General features: G+C 42.2%; 2 protein-coding genes across 11 annotated transcripts in view; one reads left to right on the forward strand and one right to left on the reverse strand.

Moving 5' to 3' along the window:
* The window catches only part of LOC134210873 (high affinity cAMP-specific and IBMX-insensitive 3',5'-cyclic phosphodiesterase 8), a 630,844-nt gene that overhangs the window by 377,049 nt on the left and 228,379 nt on the right, over positions 1-25,416 (forward strand). The window lies entirely within an intron of this gene.
* Positions 1-25,416, reverse strand: part of LOC134210872 (ataxin-2 homolog) — an 87,981-nt gene that overhangs the window by 21,189 nt on the left and 41,376 nt on the right. The window contains exon 2 of the mRNA XM_062687261.1: positions 258-1,550. Within this exon, the coding sequence (XP_062543245.1) occupies positions 258-1,550 (1,293 nt within the window). The remainder of the gene's footprint in view (positions 1-257; positions 1,551-25,416) is intronic.

The following is a 25,416-nucleotide window of genomic DNA, read 5'->3' on the forward strand; positions in this document are numbered from 1 at the left end:
GGAGTAGCACTCAGGTTCGGTAGTGAGATTGAAGCATGCGGTTTGTCTTCGTCCTGGATTGGTAGGATTTTTGCCGGAGGATGGTAGTCTTTGTTGGTAAAGTACGAAGCGGACACTTGTCGGAAAGTAATTGGAGCAATACTTGGTTGCTGTTGGTCAGGTTTTCTGGTCACGAAATGTGCCGCTGTCGGAGCTGTTGTTTGGGTGAAATAAGTTGTTGTCGTTGGAGGTACAGGTGGCTCAGCTACAGTACTAACCTGGAGTTGGTGCAATTGTTGTTGAAGTTGTTGCTGTTGTAGTTGTAATTGCTGTAACTGGAGATTCTGGAGCTGCTGTTGCTGTTGTTGAAGCTGCAAGTGTATCAAATGTTGTGGCGGAGGAGCAGCTGTGATTATCGTTGGTTCATGGTTCTGTATGGATGGTGGATAAGGAGCCTCTGAGTGGACTTGACCTTTGGGTTTGATCTCGAGTTTGATGGGACGCTTGTTAGGAGGAGTGATTTCCGGAATTGCATTTAGTGGCACCTGGGTGACTGGTGGTGACCCAGGCGGTGGTGCTAATGGGACCCATGGCACATTGTTGCACGGATGATAGTCAAAGTCCTGGGAGGCGTCGGGGTTTTGAGCTCCAAGAATTGGTACGACACCAGGTATTAGCGCGACCCCAGGAGAAATAGTAATTGGTTCAGGATCACGGTGCTGGCTGTTGTGTAGATGGGGTTGTGAAGGTCGTAGTATTCTTGGATCCTGTTGAGAGCCGACGACTTGTTGCTGTAAGGTGGATGGAACGTATGATGTTTGGGGTTGTTGGTTTTTCTGAGAGGGCGGTGGATACTGGTAGCCGTTGCTTTGGATGTTATTATTTGGAGGAAGAGCGTTGGCCACAGGATGATAATTGCTTCCACTTGTTTGATAATTATGATTTTGATGGATGATAGGCTGGAACCCTCCATTTGGTTGTGGGTTGTTGAAGCCTGATGAAACATAATTACTGGTCACCAAGCCAATTCTGCTTCCATTTAGAATAGGAACGTTTTGCTGCTGTTGTGGAAAATGTACCAACTGTGGATTTGTGGGAAATTGCGGTTGTTGCTGCTGTTGAAATATGGGTTGCTGCAACGGCGGTTGAAATGGTGGCTGTTGCTGCGGTGGCTGAAATGGCTGTGGTTGCGGTTGCAGCTGTTGTTGGGGAGGTGGTGGTTGAGCATTCGTAGCTGGAGGTTTCCTTAGGGGCAACAAAGGACGTCTATCATCGCTATCATCTCCAAAAAAGTTGAACCAACTCGTGATTCTCTGAAAGAATGATGGAGCAGCTGTTGTTGGAGGAGGTGGTGCACGATACTGATAAGGTGGCTGTTGTTGCTGCTGCTGCTGCTGCAGCTGTTGTTGTGGTTGCTGTTGGGGACCATAAACGTTGTTGTTGTTGTTGTTCACGATGTTGAAATTCCCTTGCGGTATTAATTGGTTTTGTTGTTGCTGATACTGTGGCTCCGAAGTGATCAAACTCAAATCATTTAATACCATGAGCAGCAGAAATATTCGCCACACATTCTGAAACAAAAGAATAAACAAAAAAGAGCGTAATTCAGTCAGAATTGAAGGATAAGGTACACTCAGAAATTAATTTATACTAAATAGATTTAAATTCATTCTAAATGACTATTTGCCTGGTTGACCCCAAGCTTGTTTAACTTGCAACAATACGAGCATAGTATACCTTTTGTTTATACTGCATTTAGTATAACTTTAAAATATATAGAATAGAATACTTTGAAAGAAATGATTCATTGCTTTGTTTTCGTTCTATTCAGCCTGCCAAGAAAACATAAACAAACAAATCTGTTCTTTTTTTTCTAACTATTCTAATTAGTGTTGATCATATTTCACCCCTTGTTTTGTACTACCCATTGTTACTCCCGTTCCCAAACAAACTTGAATCACAGACAAACAGACGTAACAGCTAGAACATTTTCCTGAAAAATTCATCGTTCAGTTACTTCGCCACCATCTCGCGTGCATGTTGCACGAAATCAAATTTAGTACAACAATGTGAACAGAAGGCACTAGTGTAAAATATGAAACACGAAGATACGCTATGCGCTCACTTTTGGATGTGGAACTCGCAATCAATTGAATTTTAAACGACTGTTGAACTCATAGTCGATGAATTTGCCAGTGTTTTTCTGTGCTTTAAGTTTGTGTCAAGAGGACTGATTGGCCGAAAATAATTTATGGCCTAAGGAATTCGCTGATTTTGTTCAGTAACTAAACCACGAATTATACGAATTAAAAATAGAGAGCTTTTCTTTAATCTCGCAAAAACTCAAACATGTGCTCGTGATAGGCTTTTACTGTACTGTAATAATACAAACATTTTATTTCTCAAGCGGGAGACTGTTAAAACACGTACGCATCCAGGGATTATAAAAACCGTAGAAATAAAGATCACAATAATGAGTGGAAGGAATGTATCGTATTTCTATTTCATTGCTTTGAGCCCAGTAGCACTTGCTGCCTTTGATGCAAGCATAAAAAGGCTTTCAAAAGAAATTACTATAATGATCGATAAACTTCCTGATTCATCGATTTGTTTAATTATTTCTTCGGCTATCCTCCGTTTTTTCGGCCGTTCCACTGTGGGTATGTACACACAGTGATCTCAACATTTCGTTCGTTCCAATTACACAACACTTTGATGCTGCTGTGATGAAATGCAGTAAGTAGAAATAATCTTAGGTCTCATCACGTATATGTGGGATTTGTCCGAGATTTGGTTACAGCATTTGATTCACTGGGGTAACGATTGGGTAATCTCGGAAGTGGATCAGTAGTGACGAAGAGAGGAACATAAACAAATAGATGAAGAAGTTCACAATTTAATGAGTGTGAAAGCATTTCAGATAATTTGAAGCGCAGTTCAGTGGCTTTGAGACATTGATGGAGATTTGGTTTTTGCAGGTAAATGAAAGCATGAGCAATGCGCTTGCCTAATATTCATAAAACTCAACATGTATAATCACAAAGGTCTACAAAAACTGAACATTTCTTCAAAAAAAGTTTGATACCCATAATTAGCACTAACTATACGCAAGACATTTGCCTAAAAGAAGAAGCTAAATGAGGGAATAAAGGTATAAACGTTGTACCGTTAAAAAATCCCACACACTTAAATCGCTCTGAATTTTGATCCTTTGGGAAGAATTAATCAACATTTTGCGTAGACATAGTTTAAGCGGGCTTGGTAGTCATATGGCTACTGCTTCTGCCTCATACGCAGGAGGTCGTGGGTTCAATCCCAGGTCCGTTCCATTTTCCTACTTTGCATCTTTCTCTATATTTCTCATGTTCTAGCAATCGCTAGAACTGGAAATGGACTTCCATAACGTTTCCCTCTGAATTCCCATACCTTCAACTTGAATATTCTAACAGTAATCTGCTAGAATTGGAAATGAACTATAAAGCGCGTTTCCAAACATCCAATTAGAAATTCCATCAGTTGCTTTCTCCTATCTATCACTTGGCAGCTCGTTAACCAAGACGGACCTCTGCCTCTCGAACCTAACCCAAAAATTCCAACAAATTCCGCATGAACTCGTGGCAAGGGCAGAGGTATATTCGGCTTGCAGTGGGCGAGTGATTGCATCATCATTTCCTCCCCCTTCCCTACATTGACTTGCATTCTGACGTGGCAGGCGCCAGTATGACCTAACAAACGAGATCACCAGTACTTGTACATTGAAGATGTGAGCTAGTCCCAAGCAAACATCTGTTGGTTCCCTGTGCAAGAACAGCTGATCTGGTCATAATGGAGTAGCAACTACGAGCAGTCAATCAAGCTCAAGCTCAACTTTGCGTAGACATAGTTTAATGTGTATTGTTTACACTCTATGAGCTGATTTTATCTTGTGCACAAAAGGTTTTGGCTTTTTAGTCTGGATATTTTTAGAATAACCGTTAGAGATCTGTCCTAACGTTTCGGCAAGTTTTTCCCTGACGAAGGCAACCAAAAATTGAAAACGAAGCCATGCTGAGGGTGGCTGGGTTCGACTCCCGGCGCAGGTCTAGGTTTGGAAATTGTCTCGACTTCCCAAGGCATAAAAGTATCACCGTGTTAGCCTCATGATATACGAATGAAAAAATGGTAACTTGGCTTAGAAACCTCGCGGGTAATAACTGTGGAAGGGCTGAATAACCACTACAGCTATCAGTACACTGTTTGTCATAATGACAAATATTTGTCAAGTCAGCCTGATATCCATGTCGATTTTTAATCGGTTTGGTAGTAGTCCGGATCAACTTGACAAATATTTGTCATTATGACAAACAGTGGACTGCGGGCTTAAGCAGCGAGGCGGCAATGTTCAAGTGCAGTGGGAGACGTAATACCAATGAAGAAGAAGAAGATGGTTACGAATCTGAGAGCACGCGCGCACCTAACCCCTATACTTCTTTCAGAGATCCTGCTTCGAATTTCTTCATCAACTGTTCCAAAGTTCGTGGGACTACTTCCCCGGAACATAGAAGTCATCCAACTTATACGCCCCATTGAGCGTCTAACTCCTACAACCTCGCCCCCTCCCTAAACTCCTTAAACGTTAAGTAAGTACAACAATGGGTTATAATCTACATTCCATCACGACCTCATTGGTTCGACATCTAAGTTGTTCTTTTTACTTTTCCAACCCGCGCCCTCTCGTCGGAGATCTAGCTCTGTCCCCAGTAAATTGTCGACGGGTTTGGAACGGTCCCCTTTTCCATCAAAAATTTCAAATGCGCGTTAATTCTGCACAAGCATTGTCCAGGTTCCGTGACCATTGACGAGTAATAGTCTGATGGTTCTGTAGATGCCTTATTATTGTTCTGTAATTAACTAGTGCAGAAAGCTCAAGCCAGCCAGTGAACGTTGTGTCTAAGGGGTTGATAGCTGATCAACCCTAGTGGCTTTGTTTTTTTGAGTTGAAAAAAAAACTTTATTTTTTCTCTATTAATATAAATTTTGGGGACTTGTCACGGAACTTGATTTCACATTTCATGGTGAAAAACTTCTCGATTTCATAGAAACAAACACACTAGAATATTTAGATTTCCCAAATGTTTTTAAAATATGAAATATTTTACAATACTGACATCGTGGCCACTCGGTTAGCGACGATCGTCTTTTGAGCGTAATGTGTTATTATGAGATTCTATTGATTCTGTAGATTCAGATTCAGTTCATTGTTGTGACTTATTTTTTTGCAAATAGGCTAGATGTACCAGTTGTGGCTATAGCACCAGTTGTCGCACTAGTGCTTTATATGCCAAATGGCCAATCAAATCACCGCAAACCCAGTTCATATCGATAAAGCATATTCATATGATACGATAAAACCTTTGATTTCCTCCAAAACAAGCAAAGCATAATTGTAAAAATTTATTTTGCTTAATTTTTGACGTCCTTTGCACCAGTTGTCGCACTAGTGGTCCCTATTTGGCCAGTCCCATAAGAAAACAATGGGATTTGCCAAATAAGGAACCAAAATTAAGAATAGTGCCACAACTGGTGCATGCGTTCCTATTATGGATTAATCAATTTTGATGATTATAACAAATTTTATTGTGGTTTTCACAGCTGTTCTAAGGAGCAGGAAGTTAAACCTTTCGCTTGATATATAAAGTCCACCCACATGCCTTTTACTTATTTTTTTTTAAATAGTTGTTCTTATGTATGGCGATAATTGGTACACCCAGCCTACCTAGAGATTCTTTTGATTTTGTGGATCATATACATTTTATTGATCATACATATCTTCCCACATTTTCTAGACTATCCAGGTTATCTAAATGCTTCAGATTCCATAGATATTTTCATCGTCCAAAGTCTGACAAATCAACTCAACTTTTGTTTATCCTTCTGAATGCATAGATCTGAAAAAACTTATAGAAATTGTCTAGATTCTCAAAATTATTCTAACACACCAAATTCAGTAGACTCTCTATACTGCCGAAGTTCCCAATTCACTTCTGATTATTCCTATCTAGTCTAGTCTAGTCTAGTTTACACATACGCAGCCAGTTCGTGACAGAATCCTGGAAAGTGATAGACTCGACTACATCTCTCACTTTTCTTGTCAACATTTATCGTTGAAGCACATCAAAAAAGTTGTTCAAACATAAAAGTGGCCAGGCCTACCGTGCAAAATACCTGTGAGAATCAATTCATAACTTCGTACATCTCGTACAACCGCTCCTTCTGATTATTCCGATCTGTTACAGATTTTCTTTACATCTAATTTTCTACGGGTTTCATAGATACTTTAGGCATTGCAGAATTATCATAAACTTCGGGACGTTTTCCGGGATGCCTGGCAATGCGGGACTTGTAGTCTGAATCCGGGACTGTCCGGCATAATCCGGGACGTATGGTCTGGTCACATTAGGTTAGGACTTTGCATTAAAGTCGCTGTTCTCCGGAGTATTTGTGGCAATTGGTCTCCCTTTCCCTCAAAGCCTCTAGGGCGTGAACCCGAGCAGAAGCGACGATCTTGATAACAGCAATTGGTACGAACTTGGTGTGCATAAAAGGTAAAATACCAAAAATTAATATGCAAAGTACTTGAATCTTTTTCCTTCGCATCAAGGGAAGTCCGTTCGTCTCCGATAAGAGCCTTGTGTTGTAATCTTCAGACAGATCATTATAAAGACTTTGTTAGATGAAATAGAAGAGTCCCGTAGAAGAACAGCAAGGATGGATTCACCATGGCGAACGCTAGTTGGATGGTAAAGTTGATGCGTGTTACTTCATATTTGGGCACCAGCTAATGAAGTGCTCCACTGTGTTACGAATCTCAATTTTTGCAAGAAGGTCGGAGTAGTAATCGACCTAGCCCATTGGAATCCCTAATCACGACTTTTTTTTATCTAGTTTTTGACATCAGCTGGGGGCACGGAAGTGATGAAGGCTCTATCCTGGTTCCCTTTTCCCAGCCAGCAGATCAGATTATTAGCCGGAATTCTGCAGTGCCCCAAAATACAAGCGAAGGTGGTTTTATACTTATACTAGTCGACCCGGCAGACGTTGTCCTGCATAGTAGGCGAAAATGCGCGTTTTGAACTACCCAAGCAAAGTTTCCGTACGATTCTTAATTTTAGTTTTTCACGATTCACTCAATCTTTCTCCAGATTTTCACATGAGGAAATATCATATAAACCCGTCGGAAACTGCAACGAACATATCTGCTGAAGGAATGAAGGAAATCCATTCAGCCGTTTTCGAGTTATGCGGATACGAACACAGACCATTTCATTTTTATAATATAGACTAGTCAACCCGGCAGACGTTGTCCTGCATAGTAGGCTAAATGCGCGTTGATAACTGCCTATGCAAAATTCCCATTCGAATAGTTTTTTTTAGTTTTTCACGATTTACTCAACTTTATTAATGATTTTCACATGAGGAAATATCATATAAACCCGTCGGAAACTATAACGAACGTAACTGCTGAAGGAATGAAGAAAATCCATCCAGCCGTTTTCGAGTTATGCGGATACGAACACAGACCATTTCATTTTTATTATATAGATAGAAGAAGATTAGCAAGATTTGCAAGCAAGGATATTATCGATCATTTATTAATTTGCGTTCGATCATTTAGTAATTTGCAGAAAAATATATATAGCTCTTTTAGTGGAATGTATTCAACCGTCTAAGACGAATTAAGTACTGTCCATTTAATTCTACCAGTTAATTTTCGTTATCTTTGCAGATACGTATTTCGACCACAACTGTGTGGTCGTCTTCAGTGTCTTGTACTTGACTCGACTTGTCGAGTCGAGTCAAGTACAAGACACTGAAGACGACCACACAGTTGTGGTCGAAATACGTATCTGCAAAGATAACGAAAATTAACTGGTGGAATTAAATGGACAGTAGTAATTTGCGTTCGAGCATTTAGTAGTTTGTCAATAACTCATTCCAGAAGCATGAATTTCAAAATGTGTTGTATGGTGGACTTTTAGTGCGAAGGTTTTTCTAACTTTTCCACTCTGCCACAATAAACCATTGTTCGTTGTAAGAGTTCGACTAATAACGGAGCTATAGCGCTAGTTGTAGTAACTTCAACTAAATGATTGGAATTTTGTTATCATTTAGTCTAAGTTACTGGTACTATAGCTATAACTCCGTTACCAGTGGAATTGAAACAACGAACGATTAGACAGGGTTGTAGAAAAACCTTCGCACTAGAAATCCACCATACAAGACATTTTGAAATTCAGCTTTTGTAATGAGTTATTGACAAACTACTAAATGATCGAACGTAAATTACTAAATGATCGATAACATCCTTGGTTGCGTACCATCTATGGTGAGGGTGAGGTTCAAATGGCACACGGTTTTGACAGATGGCTACTCTGGATCTGATACACCAAACGGTTGTTGTAATGTTTACAAATGGATACTCCATTATGACCAGATCATCTGTTCTTGCACAGAGAACCAACAGATGTTTGCTTGGAACTAGCACTCGTCTTCAATGTACAAGTACTGGTGATCTCATTTGTTAGGTCACACTGGCGCTTGCCACGTCAGAATGCAAGTCAATGTAGGGAAAGGGAGGAAGTGATGATTCAATCGCTTGTCCACTGCAAGGCGAATATTGTGCTTCCAGTTGAAAACCGAAGTGAGCTCTCGCGACGATTGAGTTTTTCCTTATTTTATGGTGTCGCAACTGCATCGCGACTAGTGCGCATCTATGCCACCGCCGTGCGCCTTGATGCGCACTAGTCGTGACGTAGTTGCGACAAAAGGAAACGGGAGAAAACTCGATTGTCGCGAGAGCTCACTTCGGTTTTCAACTGGAAGTACAATATACCACTGCACTTGCCACAAGTTCATGCGGATTATTATTAGAATTCTCGGGTGAGGTTGACGGGTAGAGGTTAATCTTGGTTAACGAGTTGCCATTGAGATAGGAGAAAGCAATTGAAGGAATAGCAATTGGATATAGGAAACGAGCTTTTCGTTCATTTCCAAATTCTAGCAGTTGCTAGAATGTCAATTGAAGGTATAGGGGAAGTGTTCCGGTTTTGGCCACCTTAGTGCCTAATTTGGCTAACCCTGAAAAATGCGTATTTTCCAAAACCTATCGATCATTTTCCATAGCAAAGCATCGTAAGCAGAGTTTTGAAATTTCTCGAAAATTTTTTGAAAATTTTCGTGAGGGAGCATCCTGTGGTCCTTAGATTGAGTGAGCATTAAGAAAGCCTGATCGTAAGCGATATGTCCCCTGTTCTTCTTCTTCTTATTGGCATCACATCCCCAAACTGGGACAGAGCCGCCTCACAGCTTAGTGTTCATTAAGCACTTCCACAGTTATTAACTGCGAGGTTTCTAAGCATTTCATTTCTAAGCAAGTTTCATTGCATTCGTATATCATGAGGCTAACACGATGATACTTTTACGCCCAGGGAAGTCGAGACAATTTCCAATCCGAAAATTGTCTACACCGGCACCGGGAATCGAACCCAGCCACCCCCAGCATGGTCTTGCTTTGTAGCCGCGCATCTTACCGCACGGCTAAGTCCCTTGTTACATGTAATAAAACCCTCGGAAATTGCTTTATTTTCGGAGTTATGAGAGAAACTGGTCAAATTAGGAACATGGCCAAAACTGGTAAAGTTACCCTAGGGTTTGAAAGTGGAAAAGGCATGGAAGTCCATTTCCTGTTCTAGCAATTGCTTGACCATGAGAAATATAGAAGAAGATACAAAGTAGGATGAATGGGACGAGCTTAGGATTGAACCCACGACCTCCTGCGTATGAGACAGAAGCGATAGCCATATGATAACCAAGCGGTTGCAAACGGTTGTTGTAATGTTTACAATGGGTACTTGCACAAAACTAAACGCTTAGCTTGATTGACTGACTTTATTCGTAGTTGCTAGTCATGATTGGCACGGCAAATGCTGGGTAAAGCGTACCATTGGTACTTCGCGTACCTGAAGGAATAAAATAGACCCCATCTCGCGGTCCTTAGCCTCTTACCCAGCAACTCCTATCCCTACCTCCCCGCGGTGCTGGCCGGGATACGAGCAACCTTAGGGAAGATCGGGTAACCAACCCCGGTGGGAACTATGGTCGTATGCTGACAGGGAAGGGGGGGTTTGCTCCTCTCCGGAGGTGCAAATCTTATTGAGCGTCTGTTCTCCATGTCAGGATCGGCTCACAACAGCGTCTGTTCTCCATGTTAGGGGCGGCTGATCATCGTCCGAGTGCCAGCGAGGGACTCTAAGTGAAACTGTGCACCATGGTCCACCGGGAATAAGGTGGAATGGCCCTCCGGAAATTTAGGGGGTTGGTGTCAGGCCCTGCAAGCCAGCCTTTAAAAAATCTTAAGCAACGAACAATCAACAAGAGAGTACGGACCGGAACCATCGGCGAAGACCACTGCGACGAAAAGGGACTAGCGATTGGAAACTCGGTTCGTGGAACTGCAAATCTCTCAACTTCATCGGGAGCACACGCATACTCGCCGATGTGCTCATGGACCGTGGATTCGGCATCGTAGCGCTGCAGGAGGTTTGTTGGAAGGGATCAATAGTGCGAATGTTTAGAGGTAATTATACCATCTACCAGAGCTGCGGCAACACACACGAGCTGGGAACAGATTTCATAGTGATGGACGATCAATGAATGAATGTGCAGTTTGAGGATCGAAGGCCGGTTCTTCAACTTCAGCATAATCAACGTCCATAGCCCACACTCCGGAAGCACTGACGATGATAAGGACGCATTCTACGCGCAGCTGGAACGTGAGTACGACAGCTGCCCAAGCCACGACGTCAAAATCATCATAGGAGATTTGAACGCTCAGGTTGGCCAAGAGGAGGAGTTTAGACCGACTATTGGGAAGTTCAGCGCTCACCGGCTGACGAACGAAAACGGCCTACGACTAATTGATTTCGCCGCCTCCAAGAATATGGCCATTCGCAGCACCTACTTCCAACACAGCCTCCCGTATCGGTACACCTGGAGATCACCACTGCAGACAGAATCACAAATCGACCACGTTCTGATTGATGGACGGCACTTCTCCGACATTATCGACGTCAGGACATATCGTGGCGCTAACATCGACTCTGACCACTATCTGGTGATGGTTAAACTGCGCCCAAAACTATCCGTCATCAACAATGATCGGTACCGACGACCGCCGCGGTACGACCTAGAGCGACTGAAGCAACCTGATGTCGCCACTGCATACGCGCAGCATCTCGAGGCAGCGTTGCCGGAAGAGGGTGAGCTCGATGGGGCCCCTCTTGAGGACTGCTGGAATACAGTCAAAGCAGCCATTAACGACGCAGCGGAGAACAACGTCGGGTATATGGGTCGAAGTCGACGGAACGATTGGTTCGACGAAGAGTGCAGACAGATTCTAGAGGAGAAGGACGCAGCGTGGGCGGTCGCGCTGCAGCAAGGTACCCGGCAGAACGTGGAACGTTATAGACGGAAGCGGAGACAGCAGACCCGCCTTTTCAGGAGAAGAAACGCCGCCTGGAAGAAGCGGAGTGCGAGGAGATGGAACAGCTGTGCCGTTCTCAAGATACACGCAAGTTCTATCAGAAGCTCAACGCATCCCGCAAAGGCTTCGTGCCGCGAGCCGAAATGTGCCGGGATAAGGATGGGAGCATCTTGACGGACGAACGTGTGGTGATCGAAAGGTGGAAGCAGCACTACGAGGAACATCTGAATGGCGCTGAGAGTACAGGCAGTGAAAGTCAAGGCAGCGGAGGAGATGACTTCGTCAGTTCAGCGGACGATGGAAGCCAACCAGCCCCCACCTTGAGGGAAGTTAAGGATGCCATTCAACAGCTAAAGACCAATAAAGCAGCTGGTAAGGATGGTATCGGAGCTGAGCTCATCAAGATGGGCCCGGAAAAGCTGGCCACGTGCCTGCACAAACTGATAGTCAGAATCTGGGAAACCGAACAGCTACCGGAGGAGTGGAAGGAAGGGGTTATATGCCCCATCTACAAAAAAGGCGACAAACTGGAGTGTGAGAACTTTCGAGCGATCACCATCCTTAATGCCGCCTACAAAGTGATATCCCAGATCATCTTCCGTCGTCTGTCACCATTAGTGAACGAGTTCGTGGGAAGTTATCAAGCCGGCTTCGTTGATGGCCGCTCGACAACGGACCAGATCTTTACTGTACGGCAAATCCTTCAAAAATGCCGTGAATACCAGGTCCCAACGCACCATCTGTTCGTTGATTTCAAGGCGGCATACGACAGTATAGACCGCGTAGAGCTATGGAAAATTATGGATGAGAAGGGAAGCTTACTAGACTGATTAAAGCAACGGTGGATGGTGTGCAAAACTGTGTGAAAATTTCGGGCGAACACTCCAGTTCGTTCGAATCGCGCCGGGGACTAAGACAAGGTGATGGACTTTCGTGCCTGTTGTTCAACATTGCGCTAGAAGGTGTCATGCGGAGAGCCGGGTGTAACAGCCGGGGTACGATTTTCAACAGATCCAGTCAATTTATTTGCTTCGCGGATGACATGGACATTGTCGGACGAACATTTGCAAAGGTGGCAGAACTGTACACCCGCCTGAAACGTGAAGCAACAAAAGTTGGACTGGTGGTGAATGCGTCAAAGACAAAGTACATGCTTGTGGGCGGAACCGAGCGCAACAGGGCCCGCCTGGGAAGCAGTGTTACGATAGACGGGGATACCTTCGAGGTGGTCGAGGAATTCGTCTACCTCGGATCCTTGCTAACGGCTGACAACAACGTTAGTCGTGAAATACGAAGGCGCATCATCTGTGGAAGTCGGGCCTACTACGGGCTCCAGAAGAAACTGCGGTCGAAAAAGATTCGCCACCGCACCAAATGTGTCATGTACAAGACGCTTATAAGACCGGTTGTCCTCTACGGACATGAAACATGAACAATGCTCGAGGAGGACTTGCAAGCACTCGGAGTATTCGAGAGACGGGTGCTTAGGACCATCTTTGGCGGTGTGCAAGAAGACGGTGTGTGGCGGCGAAGAATGAACCATGAGCTCGCCCAACTCTACGGCGAACCCAGTATCCTAGTAACCCAGGTAGCTAAAGCCGGAAGGTACGATGGTCAGGACATGTTGCAAGAATGCCGGACAGCAACCCTGCAAAGATGGTGTTCGCTTCCGATCCGGCAGGTACGAGACGGCGTGGAGCGCAGCGAGCGAGATGGGCAGACCAGGTGCAGAACGACTTGGCGAGCGTGGGGCGTATCCGAGGATGGAGAGATGCGGCCTCGAACCGTGTATTGTGGCGTCAAATTGTTGATTCAGTGTTATCTGTTTAGATGTTAACTAAATAAATGAAAAAATGAAATGAGTCATGATTGAGAAAAAAAAGTATAGCTCACCAATTGAATGTTCTGTTTCGGGTAGGGTGGTCTAACCGGTAGTACCGAAACCGGTAATACCGGTATTACCGGCCATTTTTGGGTACCGAAAATACCGGTATTAGAGACGGAAAATACCGGTATATTCGATATTGAAAGTTTTGCTGTCAGTATAAAAAATCTGACTTTTTCTTCAATGAACATTGTTGATGTCGTCCAGAATTTTCTCGCAATGTATGCAATTTTGCAAACGGTGCGAGACGTAGTAGTTCTTTTCCGTAGATTACCTATGAAAAACGTCCTCAGGGTGGCCACTGAACCGGGAAAAACGGGAAAAGCGGGAAAAAGACGGAAAATTGAAGATACCGGGAAAAAAAGCGGGAAAAACCGGGAATTCAGAACACGAACCGGGAAAAAAAAAATTTTGGACAACTTACATTCAAAATTCTTCAAAGTTTTTAATGAAGATGATATAAAGGGAAAGATTTACTCGTTAATTTTCATTATTCAATCGCATTCTAACTGAGTTATTTTATTTTAGTACATAATGTGTGAGGTATAAAAAAAAAAGTTTTTTCCAGAGTCTATTATATAGAGTTGCGCAAAGAGGATCTTCTTACACTTATTCTGAATGATCCTCTTGTTATTGTGTTTGCAACTTTCATTTTTGTTCAACCCTTAAAGTGACTTCACGGGAGTGTTCACTTCTAAAGTTTTTTAATTCGATAACCAAGTCACCCACAGAGTGCAAACACGTGAGTTTCTTGTTGCTACTTTATTGGGGGGTGTATTGAAGTTTTTTGAAGCTGTTTCTAGAACAAAACTAATACATTTCAATTCATGCGTTTTAATTCGCCATAATAATCATTAGGCGATAACAATACTTCCGCCTTACTAACAAGCATTTGTTTACTTTGCTCGATAGGTAGACGGTTTGACAGTTCAATAGGTAGATTTGGCTTCACTCTTTGCGTAACTCTATATATAATAGACTCTGGTTTTTTCCAGATCCATTTGCCTCTAGATCATTTTGATTCCAATTTCGAGTAATCGGCTTTTTGACTGACTTGCGATATTTTGTACGTATGCGTACATTTGTTGTAGGATATCCTCAGTTATGGGGTTAAGGGATATCCTTTAGAATAGGACCTAAACGACTTGTAATTAATTAAATCAGTTAAACAAAAACTTGGGCAAAAATATGAGTAATTTACCCCGGCCATATACAATAAATATTATAAGACATAAAAACATAGAATCGAAATCCGAAAGATATTCAATTTGCAAAAAAGAGAGCTAACCGCGGTAGAGGTTGGTACTCGGATTCTGATGGCTTTTCTGCAAACCTGACCTTTAAGTGGTCTTGTTGTGTAGGGGTTTTCACGCCTATCTAGAGAGTAGGAGGTTGAGGGTTCGAGTCCCTCCAAGACACGTGGATTCTTTTTCGCAAATTTCATATCAATTTGTCCATTTCGAAACATATGCTGTTCAGTTTAGTATTTTTTCGCAACTAGCATTAGCATTGAACAATTCGCACAAATCGTAGATGGTACAAGCCAAGACTACTGTATGAGAGTAGCATCACTTTCATCCGTTACCACAGATACTGATTTAAGACTAATCACCATCTGTTAGATGAAAGCAATGTACTCTCCAATAAACGAGATCTGTCCTAGTCACGCCTTTGTGAATCCTGAGGAGGGGGAAGGAAGGCTAGTTGGACACCTACTTAAGAAAGATGCAGAGAGCTCATAGGTACCACGGGAGGTTTTGGAATTGTTAGTGTGGAAGATAAGAAAATTATTTTGAGCTTTTTAGTGGAATGTCTTCACTTGTCATAAGACGAGTTAATACAATGTACTCTGTATTAACTCGTCTTATGACAAATGTGGAAGAATTTAACAGTAGGAATCGTTTTGGTGGAACGTAAAACACAGAAATAACTAAGATAGAAATACAAATTAGGAAAGGGACGAGTCTGGAATTGAACCTTCGACCACCTGCTTATAAGACGAAGCGGTAGTCACTAGACCACCGAGCTCGTCATAGTTTAATATGTTTCCACAACTCACCTAATATAATAGAAGGTTATGATGGTGAAAAAGATATTCTAAGATAGTTTCCTAATTTGTTACACGGGGAATAATGAATAGGTTCCATAACTTAGAACATTTCAATATACTAATATTGAATGGGAACGTTCAAATTTTCCAATAAAAAAAAATCCAGGATTTACTTTCTAGACAATAATTCTAGAAATTGAAAAAGTAAAATTGAATAAATTACGAATCGAATGTTTTGATTGCCTAAAATGTGTTTAAATCTTTTTTAGAAAACTGAATCATTATTTCGGTCGGAAACGAAAATTGTCTTCGGGTTAAATCTTTGTTCAAATTAGTTTATTAATAAAGGTATAAAGGTATAAAAACTCCTGCCCTGTTTTTTTTTCAAGTTAAATTAAAACCGGGAAAATTGGACAAAAATTACCGGGAAAAGCGGGGAAAAACGGGAATTTGATAATCGAGTTTCAGTGGCCACCCTGGTCCTGAATTCGGAAAAGGATTTTAATTAGTGGCTGATGCCAAGACACGCTGAAATACTTCAAGCCCTCGAACATGTTCAAGCTGTTGTGGAACTACTGCTCTGTGAGTTTTGCACTCTATATGAAGCCGACGTGGCGTTCCAATTTACGTTGGAACTATTATCAAATCAAGTCACAGATATTTCCGCCACTATTTCTATGCTTTTCTAGAATGAATCCGAGAGAGACGATCCAAATACGCCGATCTTTTTGCTTTTTTGAATAATTCTGCCGTGAAGCAATTAATCAGAAACGATTTTTGCATTTTCTTCAAGGCATCCTGAGCTACTGCATGCGTATGGGATCTTGAAGCGTCTAATCATTCCTGATGCGATCGATGAAACTGAGACAACGATCATACCTGACGATCGGTACGAAGAAGATGCTTCTATGAATATTTTTCTGGTTTTATAACAAACTTGTGAAGAACACTTGCGTTGCTGGTGGCAAATACGTTGACGCCGGGATCCTTGCATACAATCCGTAAGGAATTCGCCTATTATGAATCGGAAGGGATTACGGGCAAGTATTTAACACTGATTTTCGAAGGTCTCAGTAGTTGGCAACATTGCTAACAAAATCCAATGCGGATTGGGAGATGAGTCACTCAGTATGTAATGTCTACTTAAGTTTCGCTTTGCCCAGCTCAACAAGCAATGATTTTAGCATTTGAACTGTGTTGAACAAATATTGTTTTTCATCCAGAAGTCCGAATCAAAAGTTTTTCTTTTACTACCTGAAATTTTCAACAAAACCGGTATTCTACCGGTATTACCGGTATTGACTCCATCAAATACCGAAAACCGGTATTAGACAAAAATGGCCAATACCGACCACCCTAGTTTCGGGTTAGAAAGCTATTCCCACTGTACATGATTTGGAGGTCAATTAGTTCAAGATTGATAAACGATGCTGGCCACGTCCTCACAGTCAATTTGGGTTTAGAAGAAGAAAATTAGCTCGATTCTCATTGCTACAAGAGACCGTGTAATCCTCTGCATCTACGTGAGTGCCACGGGAAAGAAATAGTTGATTAGTTGAGAAGCTAATTCATGGGAAATAACCTTGATAAGTGAATAAATATTTATTGTACGCGAAGGTACTTTAATGGCACGAAAGAGAAAAACCATGTTTTAAATCAATCTAACGTGAGATCAAGCTACTTCCTTTGATTTGGTGACGGGTAAAACGTTTATATAACTATAAATTGTCTTCTTTATAGCTAAAGAAACTGACACATTCTTCGGACAGGTCCACCAGAGCACCAAGTTTTCAAACTCATTTTTTAATATCATTTGTGTGTTTCCCATATTTTGCTACACCTAAATCATCAAATAAAATATTTGGTATAGGAATAGTTTAGCGAAAAATAAGTTTTTGACTAATAATTAATATAATTGGTAATAATGAAGAGTGACGGCTGTTTAGACATATTTTTCCAAATTGTCTGTAATTCGTGTTCTGATGCATCAATTTGCACTCAGTTTTCACCTATTCAAAGATGAAAACGTAGGGAATCAGTGCCCTATGTAAAATTTGATTTAAAATTGTAAGAAATCTGAATTTTGACAGGGTGAAATCTGTTACAAAAAAGCGTTGTAACGTCACGAAAAATTGACTGTTTTAAATTTTCTAAGAAGTACATATAACCCTTGAATTTGTATGCACTTTGTACTTAGAAAAAGCTTTGTTTTGGTGGTAATAGAAATAAAATCGGTGGTAAATAGCCTGAGTTTCATCTAGGTGAAGTTTGCTTTATAACGCCACGGACGAATATTCCTCAAAAAGCCTACAGAACTTGTACGATATCCGGACAAATTGGCAAAATTTATGTTAAGCTAAAGGTTGAATATATCAAAATAAATAAGGAAAGCGAATTTTCATCTGATGATTCATATAGGGTGAAGTAGTACTTCGGCGACATCACCTATTAAGCTTTTTTAATGCAATGAATTCATCTGTATAAGACGAGTTAGTACTAAACAATTTATTCCACTACGGCCGTCTTCAGTGTCTCATACTTGACTCGACTTAAGGATTAAGGTCGAAATACGTATGTGTAAAGATTACAACGTGGTGGAATTAAATGGACTAGTAGTAAACTTGTATCATGACAGGTTCAGGGAATTGTTGCAAAGCTCGATGAGTTGCGTTTTTACCTGTAGAACCCCGATTGCAGTGAAATTTGTTATCGAATGCATTTGCATTACACGCACTAGAGGGGATCATATTACCTTTGCTTGCGCCGTGATACTATCCCTAATCAAAGAGCACTCTGGAAAGATATTATCATTTGGGTATTTAATGATGATCTCAATCTCTGATTCAGATGATGAAAATCTCAATGAGCTCATTCGGTTTACCCGTGTCGAATGATGTACATATTCTAAAATATTGCGTACACGCATATATGATCAATTAGACCTCGGCCAGATATTTGCAATTTGATCTGCAAAAAAAAACTGCCCACAGAGGTCGGGACGGCCAAGTGTAAACCCGTGAAATCGGTGGAGTCGAGGTCTACCCAGACTGAGACCCAAGGATTCGCGGACTCGGGCAAGGTCGAATCGACCGAAGGCGTGCCAGCGAAGACGGTGGTGCCAAAGTCTACCCAGACTGAGTAGACACAAAAACGGGGGAGACAGTCTCCAAGGGATGAGCTCCCTGGGGGCCGCTCCAAAACGCGGAGGGTACTGGGAAGTACTGGGAACGCCCCAAGGGTAGTGGGGCTGGGAAGCTGAACCCCGGCCAGGTACCTCCAAAACCGGGGGAGAAAGGACCTGGAAAGGTCCGTCCACTCAGGAAAGACGGTGGTAAGGGGTTACGGCAGGCTGAAAGTTCTCAGCCGCACCAGACCAGGGAAATAGAGGGGGATGACGCCTCCTGGACCCTGGTCAAGAACAAGAGGAAACCGAAGATGTCAAGGGCCGAAAAGAAGGCCCAGGCGAATGAGGGTAGCAAGAAGTCTAGGGTAGGCGCCAATCGCTCCAGGGGCGATGCCCTAGTCATCACGGCGGACGAGGCTAAGTACTCGGACGTTTTGAAGGCGATGAGGAGTGACGTGGCGATGAGGCTCGGTGAACTCGGCGCCGACGTACGTCGAATAAGACGTACCCGGATGGGCGAGATGATCCTCGAGCTGAAGCGGGGCGTCTCGCAAAAGGGCGCCGCCTACAAGAAGTTGGCGGAGGAAGTTCTAGGCGAGACGGTCAAGGTGAGGGCATTCACTACGGAGGTGAATCTAAGGGTTAAAGACCTGGACGAGATCACCGAAGTTGAAGAGCTCGTCACGGCACTGCGGCGACAGTGTGAAGTGGAGACGCCCACCGCAGCCGTTCGACTACGGAAAGGTCCGGCAGGGACGCAGGTAGCATTGGTTCGGCTATCTAAAGCGGACGCCTCCAAGGTAGTCAAGTTAGGAAGCGTCAAGGTGGGATGGTCGGTATGCCCTGTGGGCATATACGAGCAACCCGAAGTTTGCTTCAAGTGCCTGGAACCGGGGCACAAGCAATGGGACTGCAAAGGCCATGACAGAAGCAATCTCTGCCGACGCTGCGGATTGGAGGGACATATGCTATGGCACAATGCTGCACGAACCCTCCCAATTGTTTGATTTGTTCCAGCAAAGCTGTGAACAGCAAGCACCCCATGGGGGGTTCGATGTGCCCGGCGTTTAAGCGTGCTGCAAAATCACAGTGCAGGTAACGCAGCTGGCTTGCTCGGCCTCACCCGAATGTTTGGTGTGCGCAGGTTTAGAGGAAACGGCGGAACACGTGTTGTTCGTGTGCTCACGTTTTCGCGCAATGCGTGACCACATGCTTGCCACATGTGGTCTAGACACTACCCCGGACAACCTAGTTCGGAGGATGTGTAAAGATGAAGTTGGCTGGAACGCCGTTTTATCGGCTATCGCCCAAATCGTCTCGGAGCTACACAGAAGGTGGCGCGTGGCCTCAAGGACGGCTAGTTCAGGCGCAAATAATAGGTGGATCAAGGGATCGGAGTAGGCTTCATGGGTCATACCGGTGGTCATGCTCTGTGGTCGAACTCGATCCTTTTATCGAACAAGTGGCCGCGCGAAGAACAACATGGTATCGTCGCTTTCGCGGCGTCGGTCAACCGGGCGGGTTCCGAGCCCGAGGACGGAAAGGGGTCCTCGTCAAGGCTGGGGCAGGCGTAGGCCGTCTGTGTGCTGGCGAATAGGCCCTATCGCAGAAAGGTCAATTTGGGGTGCACGCGGCATCATCATTCTTGATACCAGTCGTGCAGAGGGAAGCAGGCGCGAGGTCGACCCTTCCCACCTTCCGAGGACATAGGGCGTGGTAAGGCCACCTGGAAAGCCGGCAACGGGCTGGCCAATACCATGGTGTTCTTCTAAAAAAGCGAGTTACGATGTTCGGTGCTGCAAGGACACGCAGCTAACCTCGAGGGTGCGTTGTGCACTCCCCTTTGAAGCATTACTTTCTGGTTGTACCGAAGGGACTATGGGCTTGGCGGCAATGGAAACGGTTTAGCGGGTCGGGGATGTAGTCCTGCCTCCCTCGGTGATCCCTAACCCCGCACTTCCTGGTCAACCCAGGATGTCTGTTGAGCAGATTCCCCCTCCATTGCTTAGGAAGAAAAAAAACATTGAGAGTGACTATGTAAGTTCATGCGTCTGATACCCAATCAAATGTAAGAAAAAAATATTAAAAATCTTCAACGATGTTGTTTATAAACAATATACCTACTTGTTACATTGTTTGAAGTGTCTTGTATTTAACGTGGAACTATTTAACGTGGAATACTATTCTATATCAAAGCGAGCGTTTGGAATATGAAGTCTAATTGTACACACTTCTGTATATATTTTTCCATAAAACATTTAATTTCAGTTATGTTGCAATTTTTACATAAGACCAAACACTGTGTATTATGCTCGAACGATCTGGTTTTTGTTTCTACTCGGTGGAATCTTACGGTGAACCCAAAATATGTGTTCCAGATAATATATTTGGGCAATGGATTCGACCCTCCGTGCCATTTTTCAAAAACCAGGATTTCATCTAATACATTATCGAACATTATATATTTTTCATTTTGATACAATACCATACTAACCGGATTGAAAATCATGTAAAAATTGATTTTAAAGTGGTACACTTTTTCGTGACGTTACAACGCATTGAAAAACCTGTACCTTGCGTTCTAACGTCACGAAGTGTCAATTTCAAATAAAACGAACTTAGTCCGTATTTTAGGCATATTACCCCGTAGGGTCATCCATTATCCTCATATATTTGGAGGATGTTCATTATTTTTTAAATAAAATAACGACCAGAGCAGAGAATTAACCATGTTCAAGTCGAGGTTCAAAATCACGAATTCACGCGCGTTGTAACGTCACGCAGCAAATTGCATTCCAGAAATCCATTTTTCTACACAAATTTGGTATTTATATCTATTCGATCCGAAATTTTACAAGGATACAGAATATGTTACAATATGCATATGTTTACTGATGTTTTATGCAAGTTTTCTTCAAAAACCATTCAAAAGTACGTCAAAACGTTGTAACGTCACGTCGGAATGTGTCAAATGAAGTTTTCGCAATCGAATATACGGGTTGTTAAGTATTGTAAAATGCTAACATCTTTGCCTAAAAAACTCTAATCTTCTCGTGGTTTTCAGCATAACATTCTGTATTTAATTTTACAAGATCTGAATGAGTATCATACTTCTGCATCGTGAAATGTGCCGTCCAACTGCAATTCACGGTTTTTCGATGTTTTTGCATACATTTTCCCATATAAACTTCCAACGAGTTTTGCACCGCCCAAACGTTAACCGATTTGACTGAAATATTCTCTACAGCATCAGGGCATAAAATAGAATTGAATAAGAGGGCGGCCCATCAAAAAATTTGAAAAATTATTTTTTGAGCCACCTTAATGTGCAACCATTGAAAAACAATATACTCTGTTGTATACTGTACATTATATGGTAAATCAATTTTAATATTATCCTATGGTACATTTTCATCCGGGGAGGCTAAATAAACCAATGTAAGTTTGAATAAAAATTTTGTTGTCATGATGAGTAAACACAAAAATGGACCAACAATTCTAATATATTTTCTGCTGAATACATTTATTCCAATCTAAATAATGTTCCAGTCTCTAGTTGGCAATATGTTTTGTTCTAGCAATCTTCGCTCTTTTGTCCTATTGCCCCTTAAATTAACATTAGAAATAGTTTTTGAACATATTTTTATCGGCTTAAGTACTTACTTCATCCTGAAGGGATCTCGAATGATATCCTCACTGGATGTTCATGTATCAATTACGAGCAGAGGACGTTCTTTAGGCATCGCAATTAGTTTGCGAACGGTACTCACGGTACGGTTTTCCAGAACGTTCCAGAAAACGTGACTGTATTCCCGAATCCGTGACTGTTGTTCCCGAAAAAATACACCGTGAACTTGTTAGTTCACGAATTCATGAACGTTTTTTTTTGCGTGTGATGTACATAAGTATTCGTCATGTTTTCATAGTAATCTATTTGAATTTATGCGAATATTTTTGCCCATCATTGTATAAGCCAGGGCACTAGACTAAAAACTGTGTCCCATCCCAAGACGTAGAGGACCCAACGAGTGTATGTACACTAATCTTCTTAGCAAAGTCACCAACGATTCGTCAATCATCTTTCCCCCTGAATGTGAAACGATTGGTACGGCTGTCCCCGTTTCTTCCTTTCGTAGATTCAAAACTCTTTGTTGATCATGTTATTTATTACTAAATAATCTGAATGCCGGGGAGTTATGGATTGTCTCCCAAATTCAGTCCTGCACAGTGGGCATAGCCGTTTTAATACTTTTGTCATATTTATGATATACTGCAAATATTAATGCAGACAAGAAAATGCTCGGAAATACAACCGACATTTCCAGGATGTTTTTCAATACTGGCTGTGTATGTGCTAAGACAAGACAAGACAAAAGGCTTCTAAATGTTGCATTATAATAAATGTAAATCTTTTATTGTAAATGTTTTAATGAAAATGAGGTTAATGAGACATAACAAAAAACACTTTGTCGTGCATTGCGTATATAGGGGGAATGAAGGCTTTGGCAGGTTTTGTTCTATTATTGGCAGGGATTTTTTATGACTGACTAGGCCTAAACATTCTTTGCATATCAAAGAATATTGTGACCAAATTTTATAAAATTTGGTCGACAAAAACCCCCCTGCCAATAATAGAACAAAACCTGCCAAAGCCGTCTTTCCCCCTACCTAGTTCAGAACAATCTTCCACAAATTTCGTCATAATGATATGTGGGAACCAGTTTCTTTCCAACAGCTCCTTTTTCTTTCAACCTACATCCAGTAGTGGATTAAAGGTTGATCACTGCCATTTAACGTCAGTAGCCGACCAAACAATTCCATATTGCAGTGATTCCCCATAGATATACATATTGAGAATGCTGTTTCTCGTGATTCTCACACGTTCAGTTCAGCATCCGATCTACAGTTCCCCATAAATGGTCTTCGACAAATCGAAATTTCGAGAATGCATCACCGCAAGATTGCGTAACCGAGCCTCAACCAGACGACGACATTCGTTTGATGTTTGCCGAATCACGCGTAGGTACAACCCAAGTACCAATGTGTGTTCATTAGGGTGTCTAACAAAACGCCTTTTATTTTCGTTTAGAAATTTCCATACCATTTCCAAATAGCTAATGTGAAGATTCTAGCCTTAATCAAAACCAAAGTATTGGAGATACAATTGTTTCCATAGATAATCATTTTCCAGTACGTTCTGATGGCCCACCCTATGTGTTGGTATATTTCAAACCGCCTGTAGCGTGAGCACGATTTTCAACACAAAAAATGAAATAGAAAAACAAAAAGCATTTGATCACACGCCATGATACGTTGCTGGGTTTGGTATCGCATTCGTCATGGAGTCCGACGCAGGTCGTGTGCCAAAAGCACTCCAATCGATATGTGAGCAATTGAAGGGGCGGAAAATCTTCATTGAGATTGGTTCGTTGGGGTTCAACCGGTGTGAATGTTTGGTTGACCGGCGCGCGGCACATTCACGGCATGATTTAACAGAAATGATGCAGAAAATACAGCCCGGTTTGTGATTGAAGGCAAACGTGAGGATTGACTTGGTTCGTTTTTACTCTCCCATATTAATTTGACGGTTAAGCGTCATAGTACTGAATAAATGGAGCGAAACTAGGAATGCCACAGGTTATATATCTGGGTATCCAGGTATCTGGCTGGATGATGAAGAACATCTGCTTATTACCATGTTTGGTTCGAATTCAAGCCTTTGGTGCGGTATAAGAATAATTATGCAATTATAATTGAATCCACATCACCCCAATGGGCCTGGGTTCGATCTCAGGGACGATATGTAGGGCTCAAGTGTGGAAGCCGTTATCTTGTCACTCGCCAAACGCATGTTTGGGCTTATTCTACGAGTGGAATTGTATGAGAAGAATTATAAGGTCTATATATAAATGTTTGAATACAAATCAGTATACTGAGCCAATACTGATTTTCGCAAGATTCTTATACAGAATTCAGACAAATCTGAAATTTTCTAGATGGGTTAAGAAATGCATTCCATGATAAGATTCTCGGTCTGGTTTAGGAAAGAGTCAAGTGGGAAAGCTTCCCTAGGCATCATACCGCACAAAATACAAACTCCTGCATTGGCGAGCATAGAAGGCCTTAGTATAATACAGCTCGCCAACTACTAAAGAAGAAAGAGACGTTTCAAGCAGTTCCAGTTCCCAACCGGAGACGATTACATCACTGCATAATACGGTTACGAAAACGCCAGCCAAAACAATCACACGTACCACTTTCGTTTCCCATTCTGAATAAAGATGCGACCTTTTTCCTCGGTTGCCACTCGTTTGAAGCTGGGGTGGTGGCCGCTTCCGGCACAATGATGTTTCTTTCTCACTATGATTCAACGGTGATCAGGCAGTTTGCTTTTCTTATTTAATCTGACTGGGGCGCGGCAGCGGATCCAAAGTTACCTCAGCGCAATGCGTGGCAAATTATCACAAGCAATTTTCAGTGTCATTTTTTCTTTCTCTACGATGAACGAGTTAATTCGCTAGTTCCTCTTTCACCCTGTGATGAAGCAGATGAGAAACGCTAAATTAAATTACGATCAAAAATGTAACTAGGCACGATCAAGCTGCAGCACTGAATGGGAATATATCGAGGGGTCTACACCAAACGCACTAAATCAAATTATGATATTTCAAATAGGCAACAATTATTTCCGACTTGTTTCGTTAACATACTTGAACCGAACATCTGTGGGTCATAATGGATTTTTCACATTTTTCGTTTACCACGCGGTTAACATACTTGTACACTGCGGTGGCTGTTTAAGCGGCTGGCTTTTGCTTGTTTTTGACCTTTGTGAATTGTAATTGAGATGGTCTGAA

The sequence above is a fragment of the Armigeres subalbatus genome, chromosome 2 (genome assembly GCF_024139115.2).
Source record: "Armigeres subalbatus isolate Guangzhou_Male chromosome 2, GZ_Asu_2, whole genome shotgun sequence".
NCBI classification, from domain to species: domain Eukaryota; kingdom Metazoa; phylum Arthropoda; class Insecta; order Diptera; family Culicidae; genus Armigeres; species Armigeres subalbatus.